This window comes from Ascidia mentula, chromosome 1 (genome assembly GCF_947561715.1).
Source record: "Ascidia mentula chromosome 1, kaAscMent1.1, whole genome shotgun sequence".
In the NCBI taxonomy this organism is placed as follows: domain Eukaryota; kingdom Metazoa; phylum Chordata; class Ascidiacea; order Phlebobranchia; family Ascidiidae; genus Ascidia; species Ascidia mentula.
This window is the reverse complement of record NC_138566.1, coordinates 26641501-26658992: the sequence shown is the minus strand read 5'-3', so window position 1 is coordinate 26658992 and position 17492 is coordinate 26641501. Positions and strand designations below refer to the sequence as shown.

Here is a 17492-nt window from a genome sequence, read left to right as displayed (position 1 = left end):
CCTGATGTGTGTGTGTGTCGAGTTATATTTTCACTTTACATGAATTATTCGTTGTTAAAAACTACGCTATTATACGAGTGCCGGGGAATCCTGTACACGACAAATGAATAGCGTACCGCATTGAAATACACGCGCAATAAAAATAGGCACATGATTACTGGTGGTGGTCATACAAAAACCCCTTGCAACCCGCGCAAAGCAGGGAATAGGGGGTATAAAAGAGTGGATCCCCCAGCTCACTATCCCAACTGTTATGGGGCGAAACATTCCAGAACAGTGATTCTTAAACCATTGTTTTAGTGTCGGGCTCGGTTCACATTCTTTCCATTTTTCTCATTTAATCTGTGTTCAATTTTTTTTTAATGCCACGTCGATGTCGGGGAGTGCAAAAGGTTTCGGAATCGCTGCTCTGGAAAACGCGACAACAAAATGGCGCGGAAACGTCACAATTCTCGAGTACCGAAACGCGAACGAAAAAAACCTCGTAACAATCAAACACTATTTACAAACAATCAAATATCGAACGCGGCGCGTCTCTTCGTCGTCGGGCAGTGCGTGACGTCACGACGCGTCGGGGAATCACCTGTACAGATACCGAATGACGTCATATAGGATCAGAAGTGGTCGATTAGAACGGAGACGCTGTTGCTTCCGACGTCATAGTTGTTGCTTTCGCTCGGGAGGTTCACGTTCTGCCACTGGGAGGGTTCACCTTCGGGTAAATAGACGGTGGGTAAGAGCATGGGTTAAGGCTGGGCTTAATTAGGTGATGGCAAGGTTAACGCTTTTTTATATGTGTAACTGAATTTATGCTGCAGCTTCAAATATGACTTGACAGATTATGTAAATCACCAGAATACTACATCACTACGTTGAGGATGGCGATTGCAAAACTAATTATTCAGCAACAAATCCAGTGATTGTTTTAAAGCTAACGTATAATGGGAAATATAATTGTTTACAAACAATTGAATCAATCGAAGCAAAAAGCAGAATTAGTTTTAAATTAAAACAGGTTTGATTGCACTAGCTTAGGTATGGGGGGTTTGGGTTAAAAGGCATGCAAAAGAATGGAAGATAAAGATGGGGTTAAAAGGGAAATCCCCCGCGTAGGGGGCTGGGTGTTAGTTCCCCATGCTACGTCCGAATGGTGTCGTAATTTTCTGTTTATTCCCAGGCGTTTTCGTAATCGATAATGATTTAATAACGGGTGACGTCATTAGCGAAACACTCCCAGTTTAGTGGTATTTAAATAAAATCGGTTAGAAATAAAAGGTGAGTTTAGTAAATGTAATAAACACCGGTGCCATGGGCTGGTTTCGATCCCGCGACCTTTTTTTAAGTAGTTGTTGTTACATGTTATTGTGACGTTAGAATCGTTCATTGTGATGTTGGGTGGGTTAGTATGTTGGGGGTTAAAGGGTCGTCGGGAACTTTCATGGGTGATTTATACGCGTCAAAATTATCACAAAAAACTATGTCGCAACTGACCTAAAAATAAGTTGATAATTAAACGCTTGGCTTTGTATGCATTTATAAAATATAAACCAAGGGTGCTTCAAACTACGTATTTAAAAACCCATAAAAGTCCCCGATTTCACCCACGAAACCCCACGGTTAGCCAAGGCATAGGACTGTAGCATGAGGAAAACGCCCCAACGCGGCCCCACGCGGGGTAAAAGGGGGTTTCCCGACCGAGGTGTGTACGGGACACACCTGGGTCTGAGGATTTCAGCGCAAACGACCAGCCGTCTGACGTCATAGACGCACAATGAGGAAGTCGGAGTTCAACCGGATGCTCGAACTGGAGTCCATGCGGTCCGCACATCACGAGGGGGGAGAGAAGCGTCTCGCCTGTGACGTAACAATGGGAATTTGTTTAAAATCGAATGTATCACAATAATGCAACTAAATTCACTCTTTTTTATGGTTTAACTATCAACAAAATCACTGAGACGTAATAAATGCATCCACCTTTGTCTTTGTCGAGGGGAGGGAGGGCGGTGTTGTCGCGACAAACTTTAAAGTAGATTTCTTGTCTGATTCCGGGCCGGATTGCTCCCTTCGGAATCACGATGGAAACCCCGGTCTCCACAGAGCTGAGAACTCCACCGTTGCTGTCGAAAACACCACGAGCAGTTGCAACAACTTGAGGGTCGTCTTCGTCTATCGTCGACGGGCTGTTGTGACGTAATAATCGGTTAGCTTCTTTTCAAAAACAGTTTTCGTGAATTTAAGTGTGTTCCAAAGTGAATTTTGCTACACGTCCTATTTCATATTGCAAAATATTGCTGAATTTAAAACAATTTTCTGAGAACATTAAACAAGATTTCAACAACCGTCAACTTGAACAGATTCAAAAAATCCCTACCTGACAGGCACCGGCTCCTGCTTCTTAGGTTTGGCGTTATCATACGTGTCAACACCACTGTCGTACATGTGGTCCTTTTGTGGCCCATTCGGGTACTTGGGGCCAGCCTGTGCTCCAGGTCCCGGCTTCTGATAGGGTCTTGGGTTATAAGCGTTGTACGACCTGAATGCATCGTTAACATTTGTTGGTCGTCACGGGTTAGCAAGCAAATAACATACATGTTTTTACAAAAACAGAGAAATTATGATCAGTTTTTTACTCAATGGGATTTAATGCACAAACCATGGTCGTTTCGGAAATTAATTACTTTGAATTCATTGAGTAACTGAAAAAGGGAGTGTAATTGGAGAATCATATTTAAATAAACTGATTAACTTCACGTTAAAACAGTATATGAAAATCGATATTTCCATACACGTTAAAAATAGGGGGCATTTCGAAGGGCGAAGGTTGCACTAACATTTTCCAAATATTATTTGCGATTTCAAATTATTGCGACCACATTTTGTGGCAACTTCAAGTTTTATGAACAAATGTTTGAAACTCACGTGCTCGGTTTAATCTGACTCATGTATTCCTTATATTTGTCCTTGACGAAGGTCGACCTTGGGGGCGCATTAGAACTCCCTACACCGTTGCTAACAGGAGGACGGCTGGTTTGTGGTTTGTTAGCACTGCGTTCAATGGAAAGAAGTTGAGTGGAAATATTTAAATAATTAATAGCCAGGTTAATCCCTGGTGGATTTCGGACGGTTAACTTGGAAATCATCATGTTTTGATGTTATTGAACATTGCTATTAATGCGTCGTACAAATATGAGAGCGTTTAACACCAACATAATACTTTAATGCGGCTTTCAGAAGACGGAATTACTGATATTTTAAAGCATCTCTATAGTAGAACAGAACAAGTGTTACCGCAAAATAAAGAATTTACGACACCGCATATGGGAGCAACTCTCGCAGAAGCAAGGTTAAGTAATAATTGATATTCTTTTGCAACAAGAGGCGATGTTTGTTCCATAGTAAAGTTAGAGGTGGCGAGTGAGCAAAAGGTATGAGATTATTTGAACTTACTTGTAAGGTTGGTAGGGTTTTGGTTGGGACGATCCAGCAAATCTGTTGTAAGGTTTCGACGGGTCGTATCTATGACGACATAATATTTATTGAAACACGACATATATTTATTAGCGTGGCGAAATATGTACGGGATGGTTTATTTAAAAACGGTCAATTTAAAAAATAACAGGCCATAACAAAACAGTAGAGAAGGTTTTAAGCACGCAGAAAACCAATAATTTTGTTGGAGTGGAAACAACATAAAATTGCTTCAATCTTAACAATTTATGCACATACATATTTCTGTTTTATGATTTCAGTTCAAATTAGTAGTTGTAAATTGTTTTGATAAGTATACGTTAGGCAGTTAACGGTACAATAAATGCATTTTATCAACCAGAGATATAATAAAAAACTAACCTGTTTTGAGTTTGGGGTTCTTCCCTAACTGGAGGTCTGCAAATAAACATAATTACATTATCACTTTCAGAAGGCTTAAGATACCGTCGAATGGGTAACAATGTCTAATAGCATAAGTATGAAACAACCTAGAACTACAGTTGTCCAAACATCACCTTGTATCCTGGGGTCTGTTGTCTGTCCTGCCAGGCTGGGGTCGTCTGTACGGATCGTTCTGGATGAACGAATCTATCTCATTTGCATAATCTCTACCACTCTCCCTGAATGGAAAGAAGACAAATTCCACTGGTTGTTATAACTTATGTACCCTCATATTATAAGTTTAGTTTGGAGAGAGCTTTGAGATGATCAACAGTTTGCTTTACAGGAGCTCACATACGTTTGATATGACAACAACTTTTGATAACATGCTGTAACGTTTTGGAGAAGTGCAAATTTTTCCACACAATTGTTTTGTCCAAAAAAAATGTTTTACACAGCAAACTATTACGTCACGCCATATCTCCTGCATTTAGTGACGAACAAACTGCGTCACAAGCAGATAGACATGTTATTATGACATCACCATCTTACATTATGACATCACCATACCTTATGCAGGTACAATAACAGGGGTGGAGTGGGATACTGAGAATGCTTGCAGAAATATTCACAAAATTACATAGGGGGACCACAAATTACCACAGAGCGCCGCACATTTTACCACAAATACTTACCGCCGATTTTGTGGAGGTTGTGACTGAGTTGGTCTGTAAAAATATTTTTTGCCTGGTTAGATATGTTTGTGCACCTTCGGTCGTATATATTCGGCACGGATATTGCAAACGTAGAATATTCTTAAGACGCCCAAATGACGACGTTCGCACGGCACGTTATACAAGGCTATACAAGTTGATGAGCGTTAGTATGTGGTTAGGTGTGGGCTGTGTAATAACATGTTGTAATTTCTTGTAAATTTCGACGTAAAAGGCGTTACCGGCTTTCACGAGGTTCGAGTTGAATACATGAAGTATTTTGTCAAGATGGCAAACAAATAAGTGTGTGGATTCTTTCAGTTCATAAACAGTTGCACATTCACACGTTAAAAGTTTTTTTTTTTAAGTAAACAATATTTGCATGGAAGAGTTTACACACCTGTTCTTGTTAACTTGGCTGTAAACTGGCTCCTGTGGCTGTGGAGGGTTGTTTATTGGCCTAAAACAAAAAAAAAAGTTTAGTATCAAAGTTCATGCCATAAGGTGCAGCGAGGACTTCAAGATTTCAAATGTTTAAAATTATATTTATTTGAAAAAATTAAAGTTGCTGCAGTTAAAAATATACAGTTCTGTACTTTGGAAAAGACCACCAGCAAAATATCCACTTGCAACACCAGCTTAATTTGTCACAAATTAGAAACACAAGCAACAGAAACTTTGGGTCAATATTTACAGAAGCAAGAGAGGAAAACATTGCTTAAAAGGAAGACAGCGCTGCACAGATAATGGCCTGAATTTGTCACTAATTTTTCTACACAAAAATTGCCCCTAAAAAGAGCAAGCTTTAAAGTTTCTGCAAATCTTGTGCTAGTTTTTGAGAAATTACCATGCAAGCATTTTAATCACCAACAACACTGGAATTGCAATAATAAATTTATTGCCACCCGTAATATGATGCTTGCTGGGTGTGTTACCTTGACGACTCATCTGGTGGAGAGTCTGGTTTGAGACTACGGTCATGGCTGACCGGGTCGACAGAGGGCAGGGGCGGTGGCAATATAATGGGTGGTTCACTGTTTTATTTAGACAAGGAATTTGTTATTTAAGTTCTGAGTTTGTGAACTCAGAATGAAGGTAATATTGAAAATCCAAACATAATCAAGGAAAAAATACCCAAAAACCTTACAAGGAAAAGTCATTTTGGTTTAGGTGACTTAGGTTTTAGTTTTACAACAAAATGTTTTCTTTTATACTTTTTCGACATTACTTCCAGAAAGTTACTAATAGTTTTTCTTGATTTGACTCAATAAAACAACAGACAACGAGCCGAAAATCAGGTTTCAATGAACAAATTCTGCACTTTCGCTAACTAGCTTAAAAAAGTGGTGAACATTTTTTTTACCTTCTGTCTGGTTCAGGTTCCCTCCTTGGAGCAGAATGCGAGTAGGGAGCTGTGGTTTGGGGAACTTCCTCGTGGACAGGTGGAGGCTGGTCATCCTCCTCGTCTTTCGGAATCTTGTTCAAACCTCGGATGTGATTTCTGTGCAAGATTAAAATGGATGTGTCATATTGTCATTTATTTGAAAATATAACAATAAATACACAAAATTTGTGCTAGCCTTTACATCAAGAAAGACAATTTGCAAACCATAACATAAAAAAATTATAAAGTACCCACTCAATACACATAGTTTAAGCATGCTTGTAAACACCATGAATCTGGTAAAACTTAAACCCTCTCTCTAAGACAGGATTGTTTCAAGTGAAAATGGTCTAATCTTACTTGAGGAAGGATTGGGGGTCAAATCTTCCCTGGGGGATTTCCTGTTTACCCCTGGGTGGCTCAACTTTGCTGATGACCCTTGAACCTGTTGCCATTGGTTTTGGAGCAATAATGGGTGGTTCACGTTCCGGCTCCTTGTCAGAGCTACTTGTGCTCGAGCGACGAGGATCCTCTTTAGGCTGAAAATAAATAAAAAGTGAATTGTTTGTCATGCATCACTGAGCACAATTGGTGGGTAATGACCTGTATGTTGTTGTTACGCAGGACGTCGTGAAATACATGTTTAATGCAGTAGGATAATAGAAGTTTGCAGACACACATGACAACTCAAGTTGGACAATAGAAACATGCTGAGTTAGTGCCAGAATACTACTTACTTGTCATCTTATTTCTACTTTATAACAGTTTCACAAACCTGTAGCATGACCTGCCGCTTGTCCCTTGGTGGCGCTGAAGGCATATCTTCAGGATCTAAACACACAATAGATATTTTAGAATTAGGAAAAATGTGTTTCTGGACCTCGTAAGGATCACACGATTAACTTCCCACCTTCATAATGAGGAGGAACAGGTTTGTCATGAGGAGGATCTTCATCGTTCAATCCATCAAAATCATCATCACCAAACTTTCCACCATCATCTTCATCAGAACTGGGTGGGCCAGCGGGAGGCTGCAAGTTATTTGAGAGATTTCAAATTAATTCTCGCTTGAGATAACGTCCAAGTACAATCTGTTTTCGTCAATTGTACATAAAGTATAGTTTGTACTAAATGCAAAAAAGTTGTCACAAACTTTTTCCAAATCATGATAGAAACTTCTGGCAATGTAGAATTATTTAATCATAATCAGTCATTGAATCACAGAGAGGTAACAGTTTCCACATGAAAAAGTACACAAATCTTTTTCTGAAACACAAATATCCACCTTCATGAGGACATTTTCTCGCGGCAAATCTTCTTCATCAGACATGCGAGAATTATTCAACATCTCCGAGCCAACGGTGGTGACGCTGTAGTCGCTCGCTGGAGCGGAAACATACGAAAACTGATCATCATCACCAGGAACGGTGATTCCCTCCGCGTCCTCCTCTCCACCCCCTCCCAACTGTCGGAGAGCAAGGACAATAAAAGTTTCCTAGCACAGTTTAACAAACTTCTTCGAAGAAAACTTTCAGGCTGAGTGATTGGCTACACAAGTGGTCGCTCCAACTTGCTGACGGAATTAAATCATTGTTTGTAGGAGTGACTTCTTCAAACAGTAACCAAACTCTACTTAGCCTTACCTTGTCTTCGGACACCCACACCGGCATACTCTGCTGGTCTTTGATGGTGGAATATAATTTCCTGTACCAGTCATCACTACCAGCTGATAGACGGATTGTATCTGTATGAAATATAATATAAGTTTTTGTAAAAAATTAATGGAATATATTGAAATGCAGAAGCTAGAAAGTTTGTTTGAAAAGATCCAACAAATTTCCATTTTTTGTAAACACCATCAAAAACATAACAAAACACATTTGGATGGTGAGAAACATTACACAGGTTGTATTACCAGTGAAGACGTGATTATATCCACGTTGCATTTTCACGGCTCGGTCGTAAAGTTTTCCCGGCTTCTTCTTCTTCTCTACATCAGTGACGGCCAACTTCTGTCGAAGTTCTTTGACGACGACCTTGGATTGTGGTTCGAGGTAAACCACGATCGGGTAAAGTTGGGCATAATTCAATTTCTCGACTGCCGTCGGTGTGATATCAAGGATTGCATGTTTATCCTGATAACAAAGCCATTGTTAAGTAATAAACCTGAACAATTAGCATTGCGATTTGCTGGCATTTAAAAAAATGATTCACAAAAAGTTTTTTAAAAGATTTACTTGCAGTAATTTGGCCGACACCATAATTTTATGTGTTAGGCCAGGAAGACAGACTTTGTATCTCACTTAAACTTAATGCACCTTTTCGATGATGTCTTTAATCGTGTTGAGTCTGATGACTCCCTTCCTATTGGACTTCTGTCCACTCAGCATTCCTTCATTGCCTGAAACAGAAAAGTAATTTTACGTCCCATGTAATAACATGTGTGTGACCCGACTACAATAAATAAATACAACAAGGTTGGGTTGCTTAGCAACGTGACTTACGAGCGATTTCATAGATGTTGGGATAGTCTCCCGCCAGCCTTTCACGTGCAATGTCAGCCAGAGGACCAAACACAACCACGGGCCTCTTGAATCCAGCTGTATTGAAACAATTGTATTTTGAAAAAAATGTATGCCACAACAAGGTTGCATGAATTTATCACTGGAAAAAATGTTTGACGCAATAAGCTTGCAACAAAAGCTCCAAAGATGTATCTTGATGTAGATAATGCCAACTGGCCAGTATGTGGATAATTTAACCTTATCTGAGGATAACTTAGTTTTCTGTAAGAACAAAGGTTGATAATTACAACTATGAAAAAAACAGCTATGTGAGAAATTGAACCTTCTCTAAGGACAACTCTTTCATAAGCTGGGAACATGGAGGAGGCCGCAGAAAAGTGAGGACCATCATTTTTTTGATTCTTCATCAACCTTCTTCCGATTCCTCCCTTGTTCCTCTCTTTCATTTGAGCTTTCTTCTTATCCTGAACCATCTTCAATTGCTCAGCTCTGTTCACAAAAAATATCACATTTTGGTCAAAAATGCCAAGTTTTACTCTGTACCAAGTTGACTTGTTAAGTTTTGCATATTCTTCATAGGGTGGAATATGACAGTTCTTAACGATTTATTCCAAAATTTAAAATACTTGAAACTTCGCATTTTAATTTTCAAGGTTAAAGTCTATGCAGCGAAGTACAAGTTTCCACACCTGCTGCTGTTGGGGATTACCCCTCTTTCAATCTCCATGTTGTTCCTCCCGATCCTGACGGCAAGCCAATATCCGACCATGCCTTGGTACAGAGTGTCGCTGATTCTGAACGCTGACCCTTGCTTAAACGACATCTCGTGAGTTCCCGACTTCTCGTATTTGAAATGAGTGCGGATGTAAAACGAGTCCCCGGTTCCATGCTCCAGGATTTTTTGGTAAACTGTGTGATGGAAATGTTATGGTTGTTTTTGAGCAAAATAGTTGATTGTTTTTTTATAGAGGGCAGTAGACAGATGGCCACTGTTTCCACACAAACGGTCTCATCAGTGCAGTTTTGGTTGGACCTCTTGTCAGATAAATATTTAAAGCTGCACGGATGAGTCCTAGTAGATTGAGACAGTGTCGTGTGTGCAGTAATTTTTATTGTTTGTGCTGAGACAAGATGAACTAATATGAAAACAAAGCTCTAATGATGGATATGTACCAAGTATCAACTAAAATACACATGATTTAAATGGGAGACAGTTCACAATTTACTGAAATAAGTATTTCAGCTTTTTACACGCTTGAAGTATTGCACGAAGACTTTCCATCCGAGCAAGAAATGGGAAAATAAAATCAACAACTTTGTGACAATAGAATTATTTATGGTTTTACCTTTTGGTTGAGGCTGAGCAATTATCCTCACTTCTTCACCAGTTGGTAATCCCATGAGAGTAAGGACTGCTTCTTCTCGGATTATGTTGCGGAAGTTGATTTCGTTTACCTGCACATTGCATTAATTATTAAAAAACCTCTCGAACAACACAACAACATACAGGTAAGTGATAAATTATTAACTTCACATAGAAATCTTTAACATGAAGTGATGACATTTCTTACTGCAAAATATGGTCAATAATATGTGGGAGCAAACAAATAGGAGTGAATAAATCTCTACGATATAAAATATCATGGAATATGTATGTATTAAAGCTTTATCAAAAATAGTTATGTGGAGTGGACAAAGGAATGCTTGCCTTCCCCATATACAATATTTTTGATGCAACTATTTACAGAAACAACTTACTGACAAACATTATCAGCAATTTTCATCACTATCACACATACTCACCGACAGTATTTGATCTCCCATCTTCAACCCCTGTTTAGCAGCAGGACTTCCTTCCTGGACGGATGCAACAAATATTCCAACGTCATTTCCACCGGCAAGTCGAATTCCAACATTCTTGCCTTTGGTGAAGTTGATGTGACGAGCAGTGGGTCTGTGATGCAACAGCATGGCGTAATACAAAATACCAGTGATATTGTAGTAGGGGATATTGGCTTGTAAGAACCTTGTTGTATAAAAAGTGATCAAATATGACCAATGGTTCAAAATGTGATTGTTTATAATCTATGACCAGTTAAAATTAATTACTGGCTTCATTGAGAAATATTTAGCAAATAAATAAGAACCTAAACTTTTGCCCTATGGTAAGCTTGGTTGAAAAATAAAGCATTGCAGCCAAGCTGGATCAGCCACTTTCCCGATATAGTTAACTTAGGGCCTGTACAGTGGGCTGATCCTGCCTTGTATGACAGCATGAAATACTCCTCACAGGAAAGTTGATTTCTATGCAACTTACGGAAGAACTGGACCATCATCTTCCTCGTCACCGGGTGGCACTGAATATTCTGGTATTTCAGATTTGCTTCTTGGAGCTGGCTCTGGAGTTCCTCTGTCACTGCTTGACGAAGAAGAGTCAGCTGGTGGCGCTGCAGAGCCGGTGGGAAGTACTTTGATTCCGGCAAATTGTTTGGTTGTCTTGGCAACAGGTTGTGGAGCTGGTTCACTGCAAGAATGTAGTTTTTTTTAATATAGTTGCTCATTGTGTGCAAATAACTTGTTGCAAAACCAGTGATACCGTCACACATGATTAACCAGATTAATTAACTCATTGAAGAAGTTGGTTGCTTAAAACAGGGTTTCCCAAACTTATTTATCTGCAATCTCAGTTCAAAAAGAGTTTGTCTCTGCAATCACCAGCACACAGCTAAAAGTGTGAAATACGGAATTTCGCCTACAAAAGACAGTTTGTTCCCTCAGCCCCAAATTACTTTACATGACTCTAAGGTTGCAACCCATAATTTGGGAAGCCCTGGTTTATCACCTACATTCAAATCCAAAGCAATAACTTTTGGTAAATAACATGTAGATAGCTCAGTTTTGTAACATTTATTGATAGATCTTATTAGAGAAGCTAATACACCAAACCTCATTATGTTTTTGACTGGAATATGAATATGGAGTGATGTAAGATTTATAATAAGTTTTTCGAGACGTGGATTAACATCCAATACATTATAATGCAGTTATTGATTGGATCAATACCACATAATAATAACAACAATATTGCATGGATTCAACAAGTCCATATTTGCAGAGCATTAATCGACCATGCGGTAAATAGTAATTTACATCATTATTCTGGTCCATCTATTTCTGTCATAAACCTTTACAACATAATTACCCACAAGATGTGTTGATATTACGATTGGTGGTCATGATAACATTGTACTTTTTGGACACAATGGAAATGTGTTTTTTTTTGAGAAGAATTACAACAATTACTTACGCAGGTGGGTGGTCTGATTCTTTTGACACAGAGCTTCTCCTCGATGGCTGACTTTCATCTGCTAACAACAAAGTGTGATTAAATAATCATAATTTAACAACAGACATGTCTGAAACTCCTTTTATAGTTTTTGTGTGATGGGAAAATATTCTACCATTCAAAAGTTCAATTGTTTACATGTGAATCAGGTGTCCATTTTGGCAAAAAACAATGAAAACATTACTACTCCATTTGTAATCACACAATGATATCTCTACTGAGGAGTCCTGCAACAGTTTAAACTAACAATAATCTGACAAGATTGAACTTACCATCAGATTCACTTTCATCCTTGCGTTTATCTTCGGGCGCCGGTGCAGAGTTGGATCGGAAACGATCGGCAGGAATCGACACAGTTCCACCATCTTGTTTCTTCACTAACATTGTCACTTTGTCTTTGCTCAACCCGATGATTTGGATCGCCTCCTGAACAGTCTTGTTGTCCACATTGCGACCATTAATCTGAAAAGGTTTTCATATGCGGCAAATTATTAGATACCCCATGTATAATGCCACATATACATTAAAACACCGGAAACTAAACAGAAACACATAAATCCTATACATTTTTTTTTACAAATATCTGGCTTTTCGAAGGTCATGGCAACTTTAAAGCCTAAACAAATGTTTTTTATCCATTCACAGTGATAATAAGATGATTCTTTTGAAGCATGTAGTGTTAAACAAGTTTGAGAATTTCAAAACAACGCAAAGTAGTTAATATTTGCGATATGCTTGTTTAGCTGAAAAACACAGTTGGCTTCGCACCCTTGAAAAATCTCAGGTGAAATAGAAACTATACAGAATCAGTGAACCAAGCTACCCTGACAGGCTGTCAACCGAAAACCGTGTTAAAACTCTTTAAAAAGACATGAAAAAAGGGTAAACAAGTTCTTACCATTAATATAGTGTCGCCTGAAGTAATTTCAGTGCTTTTATCAGCAAGACTCCCAGGCTGAATGTCTTGAATGAAAATCCGGGTTCCCAGTTTTAATCCATACGAGTCTGAATACAATGAAAATAGGTTAACAGAGCACAAGAGACAGATGAATAAAATACTATTAAACAAGAAAAAGTTGAGAAACTACTTTATCCAGTGAGCATTGTAAGTTTCCGATGCTGGAGCCTTTGTGAGGTAATAAAGTGGAATATTTTTATGATATTTATTTCTGCACTCACTGTTCCATCGGGTTTTCTTCAGCACCACAGTTTTCGGTTCACGGTTCTTGACGGGAAACACCATAAAATCCCCGTCTGAAGTTGCATTATCTGGGTCCGGAGAAAGTGGGGAAGTTGATCTCTGAGAAAAAAGATGGAAAACAATTTAAAATTTGGAGTTGCAGGTTTGTGAGTTTTGTCAATTTATAGAGGCACGTGTTCAACAACACTGCAATAAAATTCCATTCATATATTCTGTGACAAGTGTGACTTTCTGACTCTTGACAAACAATATAAAATGATTTAATATATTTGCCACAAATGAAATCTTGCCGGTCTACAGGCCATGACACCGACATGCTATCAGACATTTTTATCTAATACAGTACATTATGACCCACACGATCACTTAAATTGCAAACACCAAAATGAAAGTTCGTAGACATGTGGACGTTCACTGCAAGCTTAACATGCAACAATGTCAAACATACCAAGTCTTCAACAGATTTGTGTTTTTCCATCTTCGGCACAGAAGCAAGAGGTGGTGGCGTGATGCTTCGACTGCTGGGAGAGAAACTGCGACTACGGCTGAAATTAAGTAGAATTGTTAGTCCTCGACACTGAGTAACCTCAAAACATCTAAGTAGGAAAATTTGTCAACCCACTACATATTCAAACAGGGCTTTTTGATTACCTTCGTCGTGGAGGTGTCCTTGAACGTGACCTTGAACGACCTCTGCGATAAGATGGACTGCTTCCACTGCACAATAAAAATTAGGTTAGCTGTGATGTGTGAAGTTTAACAAAGTAATCTAATCGGTCTTGATGTACAGTAGTCACCGAAATAGTTGCATTCCATCAAAATCATAAATGTTTTTAATTTGGTGAAACATGCCTTGCACAAATTTTAATCTTAAAAATGACAAAACTTCGCACTGGGAACTCAAAAAAGTACTGGAAGAAAACATGTTTGATAAATTGATACAGAAGCTTTTAAAGTTATCTACATTTAAACATGATGAATATAATATTGTTTATAAATGTAAACGCTCACTAGCTTCTCCTGCTGGATCTTGAAGGTGAAGGAGTGTAACTTCTCCGTCTCCTGCTGCTAAACATGCATAAAAAACATTACAAAATAAACAACTAATCAAAGTATAAATCAATACAAAATGACATATGCAACAACTTATTAATTCTTTAGGAAACGTTTTAATGAACAACAAATCTAAACAAGTTTTTTTGGCTTTTTCATGTTTCCGTTCGTAAAACAATTTTCACCTTCTCGGAGGAGTTCGACTTCTACTCCTGCTGTAATCCCTTGACTTGTGACGTCTGTAATCCCGACTGCTCCTCGGTGAGTCGAGGTCACGACTTCGCGACCGATGCCTCCTGTGTGAAGTGTCGAGATCCCGACTTCGAGATCTGTGTCTTCTTCGATCAGGGGATCGGTCAAGGTCACGACTTCGGGAGCGATGACGCGGAAGTGTGTCAAGGTCGCGACTTCTGCTTCTGCTGAGTCGTCCTGGTGGAGGAGTTTCTCTTCCAACACGAACCACCACTTTGCGTTTGATCGTCTGCAAGAAAATAGAATTGGTCAAGAGGTGTTAAAGTTACACAGTCATGGTATCCTGCATTCAATAAACTCAAGACAAAATACATGGAAAGTGTACAAGATGTTAATAGTATAGAGCAAAATTTAAAAACTGTTGATAATTGCATCGCAGGATATTTATATGTAATAAACATGATAAAAAAAAAGTAAATGAGTAAGGGTACAGCATTTTACTTTTTTTTGGTATACAGCAGGGACAGTGCCTTTCAACAAAAACATAATTGACTTGCCTTTCATATTTAATAGCCATAGCTAAAATTCATTAAGTTGAAAGATACAAGAGTGCCAAGCTAATTACTTTACTGTAGCCTAGGGCAAAATATGCAGCACAGGCCAACAATTATACCTCCAATGCTATGCAGAAAGAATGCCCCAAGCTATTTTGACTTTGCTGGTGACACAATGATTTTGTAGCCAATTTATTCAATGGGTGGGCCATTAAATAAAGGCTATTCATCACAATTGGCAGTGTGATGTCACAGAGCCGGGGGTGTACTTTCAGTTGAAAACCAAACAAAGGTGATAGTGAGAAAACAATTGCCCTTCATGAGTTGGTGTAACAACCACATTCCAGAGCGGTTCATTTATTACATCACAGAACAAATTATGACTCACACAGGGGCAGGGAGAAATATGTAGGGCAAGTATAAATATAGTGATTGTTTATAAATACAACAGCTAGAGACTCCCTGTAGGTGTAACACAAATTCTACCAAATAACATATTTATTAAACAAACTGCAACTTATTGTGCAATTTAACATATTGTGGGTTGCAGCTGTATTTGTTTTAAGTTAATCTTACCAGTTCAACTCTTTGCCCAGCATTTTTAAGTTCTCGTACAGCTTGTGAATGCACCATGTTGAACATTGGTTTGCCATTGACGCGCAAAACAATGTCGTTGATTCTAAAAAAGATAAATCTACTTTGAATTTTGTCTTAAAGGAACAACAAAATTAAATATAAGCCTATTAAAAACAGCAATGTTCAGGCCAACATTAGTATAGTTTTGTTTCAGTGACTAACTAATCACATAAGTTTCCGTCAAGAAGAAAAAAACACCAATTCATTACTTAAATGTTTTAAACACCAAGTGCTAATTGATGGGTCAACAAGTTATGCAAGGGACCAACACAAGCAGTACATTAGAGTAATTATAAATTTATCACTGTGATGCATCTTATACATTATTTTATCACATTATAAGGGAACATATTGCTGAGATGAACGTTCAGATTCTGAAACCAATTTACCCTTTCACTGCTGCACTTAAGAGGACTCAGGAATATTTTAAGCACAGTTAAGTTGACTCTTACAATGATAGAAACATATGCCATATCAATAACAGGGTTTCAAATCAGTGTTTTTAGATATGTCGTACTTGAGTCTTTCTGCAGCAGGTCCTTTGGTCACGACATCAGAAATTATGATGGAGGGGTCACCAGAATGAGACCCAACATTGTCTTTGCCCCCACTGACGGCTATTCCAAACCCCACCCCTGGGGCCTTCTCCAGCACATAAGTGTGCTCTTGCCAAATAAGCTCATCCATTCTGAATAAAAATATACAAAATCTGTGTATGTGGATTATAGGAAATAATCATTTGAGGCTTTTGAGATCCACACTTGATTGGTTGCCGTTTGCGTTACAAAGAGTGAAACCAATACATTTAATTCAACAAAGAAATACAAGGGTTTTAAATGATAATTTTAATACTTATAAATGTTAGTACTATCAACAGAGCTATTGAATATGTCTTCACAGTCAACTATACAAATATATTTGTCTTTAGTTAAAAATGGTCGTTTGCACAATTTCTAAGGACTGAAACTTTATAGTCTTCAAACTGAAAGGTTGGGTATTTGCAGAGGAGTTGCTGCTGGTCAATGTTTAACGTGACTTCAAACACTGCTCTGCCATGAAGCGTAGAATACCAAGTTGTTTATAGCATATTTACCAAAGGATAATTCAGACTGTGGTATGCCTAGAACCACAAACACATAATTATTAAGTAATAAAGTATTGCAGATTACAAACACATGATAGATGATAGAGGTGCACATAAAATTACAAACATTCTAATTAGTTATTTCGTGTAGATGTATGGGCATCAAAACTTTAGCAACTTTTGCAAATGTCTAGATTGATCGAAACAGAAATCGCTAAACCTTGTGGTTTTTAATCAGCTGAGAAACCATCAGTGTAAACCCTAGATTGACTAAACAAACCAATACAGGAAATTGTCAAACCATAAGTAAAAGGCAATTTCCTCGGACAGTTTCCTCGATTAAACAGAGGAAAGCAGTTCAGATTGTTCAAACAAAATGGTTTCACCAACCTTTTTGTGCAGCCCCTTCCTTAAAGATTTTTGTGTACAGTTCCTTGATATACAGAACAAACAGGTCTATGACAGCTTATTAAGAGAAAAAACCTAGACAATGGACAAAGTTTTATTTTTTGGTTCAAAAAGCATTTGGTTCCAAATAAACTTCACATTTATATAATACAAGGCATTTGCCGGAGCTTTGAGCTTGCACTGAGAAACTATGTATGTTGATTGCTCAACATATTTCAGTCACAGCAACAATCTTACACATGTACACATTTGAACTTTAATATTGGTATCAGCTTACAAGACATGTGTCAGGGACTTAACAAGATTTAAGATTGTTTTGGTCCACAGAGGTTTAAGCACGAGCCACAATCCCACAGGGGAATGTGGAGTTACTGTGTGTGGTATAATAGTTAGCAACAACATGACAACAATAATACAATTGCTCACTGATCATTACGGCACAGTTGTTTCTAAATAATAAGATGTTTACAATAATGATTGAAAACCAAACTGAATAGTAGGTATTATTGACACATTGAAAGAAAGT

At 38.3% G+C, this 17492-nt stretch overlaps 1 protein-coding gene across 5 annotated transcripts; it reads right to left on the bottom strand.

Moving 5' to 3' along the window:
• Nucleotides 1–7: 7 nt before the first annotated feature.
• LOC145897687 (tight junction protein ZO-1-like) lies at nt 8–17043 on the bottom strand. Of its 5 annotated transcripts, none has more exons than XM_082986084.1 (36): nt 16949–17043; nt 15992–16162; nt 15415–15517; nt 14278–14573; nt 14051–14107; nt 13691–13756; nt 13488–13584; nt 13018–13138; nt 12737–12843; nt 12111–12300; nt 11800–11860; nt 10810–11016; nt 10296–10446; nt 9839–9947; nt 9182–9401; nt 8815–8981; nt 8472–8567; nt 8286–8368; nt 7883–8102; nt 7611–7711; nt 7253–7432; nt 6878–6998; nt 6743–6798; nt 6328–6506; nt 5947–6084; nt 5519–5617; nt 4984–5043; nt 4566–4598; nt 4005–4109; nt 3850–3885; nt 3448–3516; nt 2920–3045; nt 2372–2533; nt 1975–2180; nt 1717–1854; nt 8–712 (listed from the first exon to the last, which is right to left on the bottom strand). In XM_082986084.1, exons 2-36 carry the CDS (start codon nt 16159–16161, stop codon nt 615–617), a joined length of 4428 nt encoding a protein of 1475 aa, XP_082842210.1. In that variant the 5' UTR covers nt 16162; nt 16949–17043; the 3' UTR covers nt 8–614. The 5 variants fall into 5 exon arrangements, with proteins under 5 accessions (XP_082842210.1, XP_082842234.1, XP_082842218.1 ...); XM_082986108.1 differs by having other exon boundaries at nt 1771–1854; XM_082986092.1 differs by having other exon boundaries at nt 11800–11857.
• Between the last annotated feature and the right edge of the window lie 449 nt (nt 17044–17492).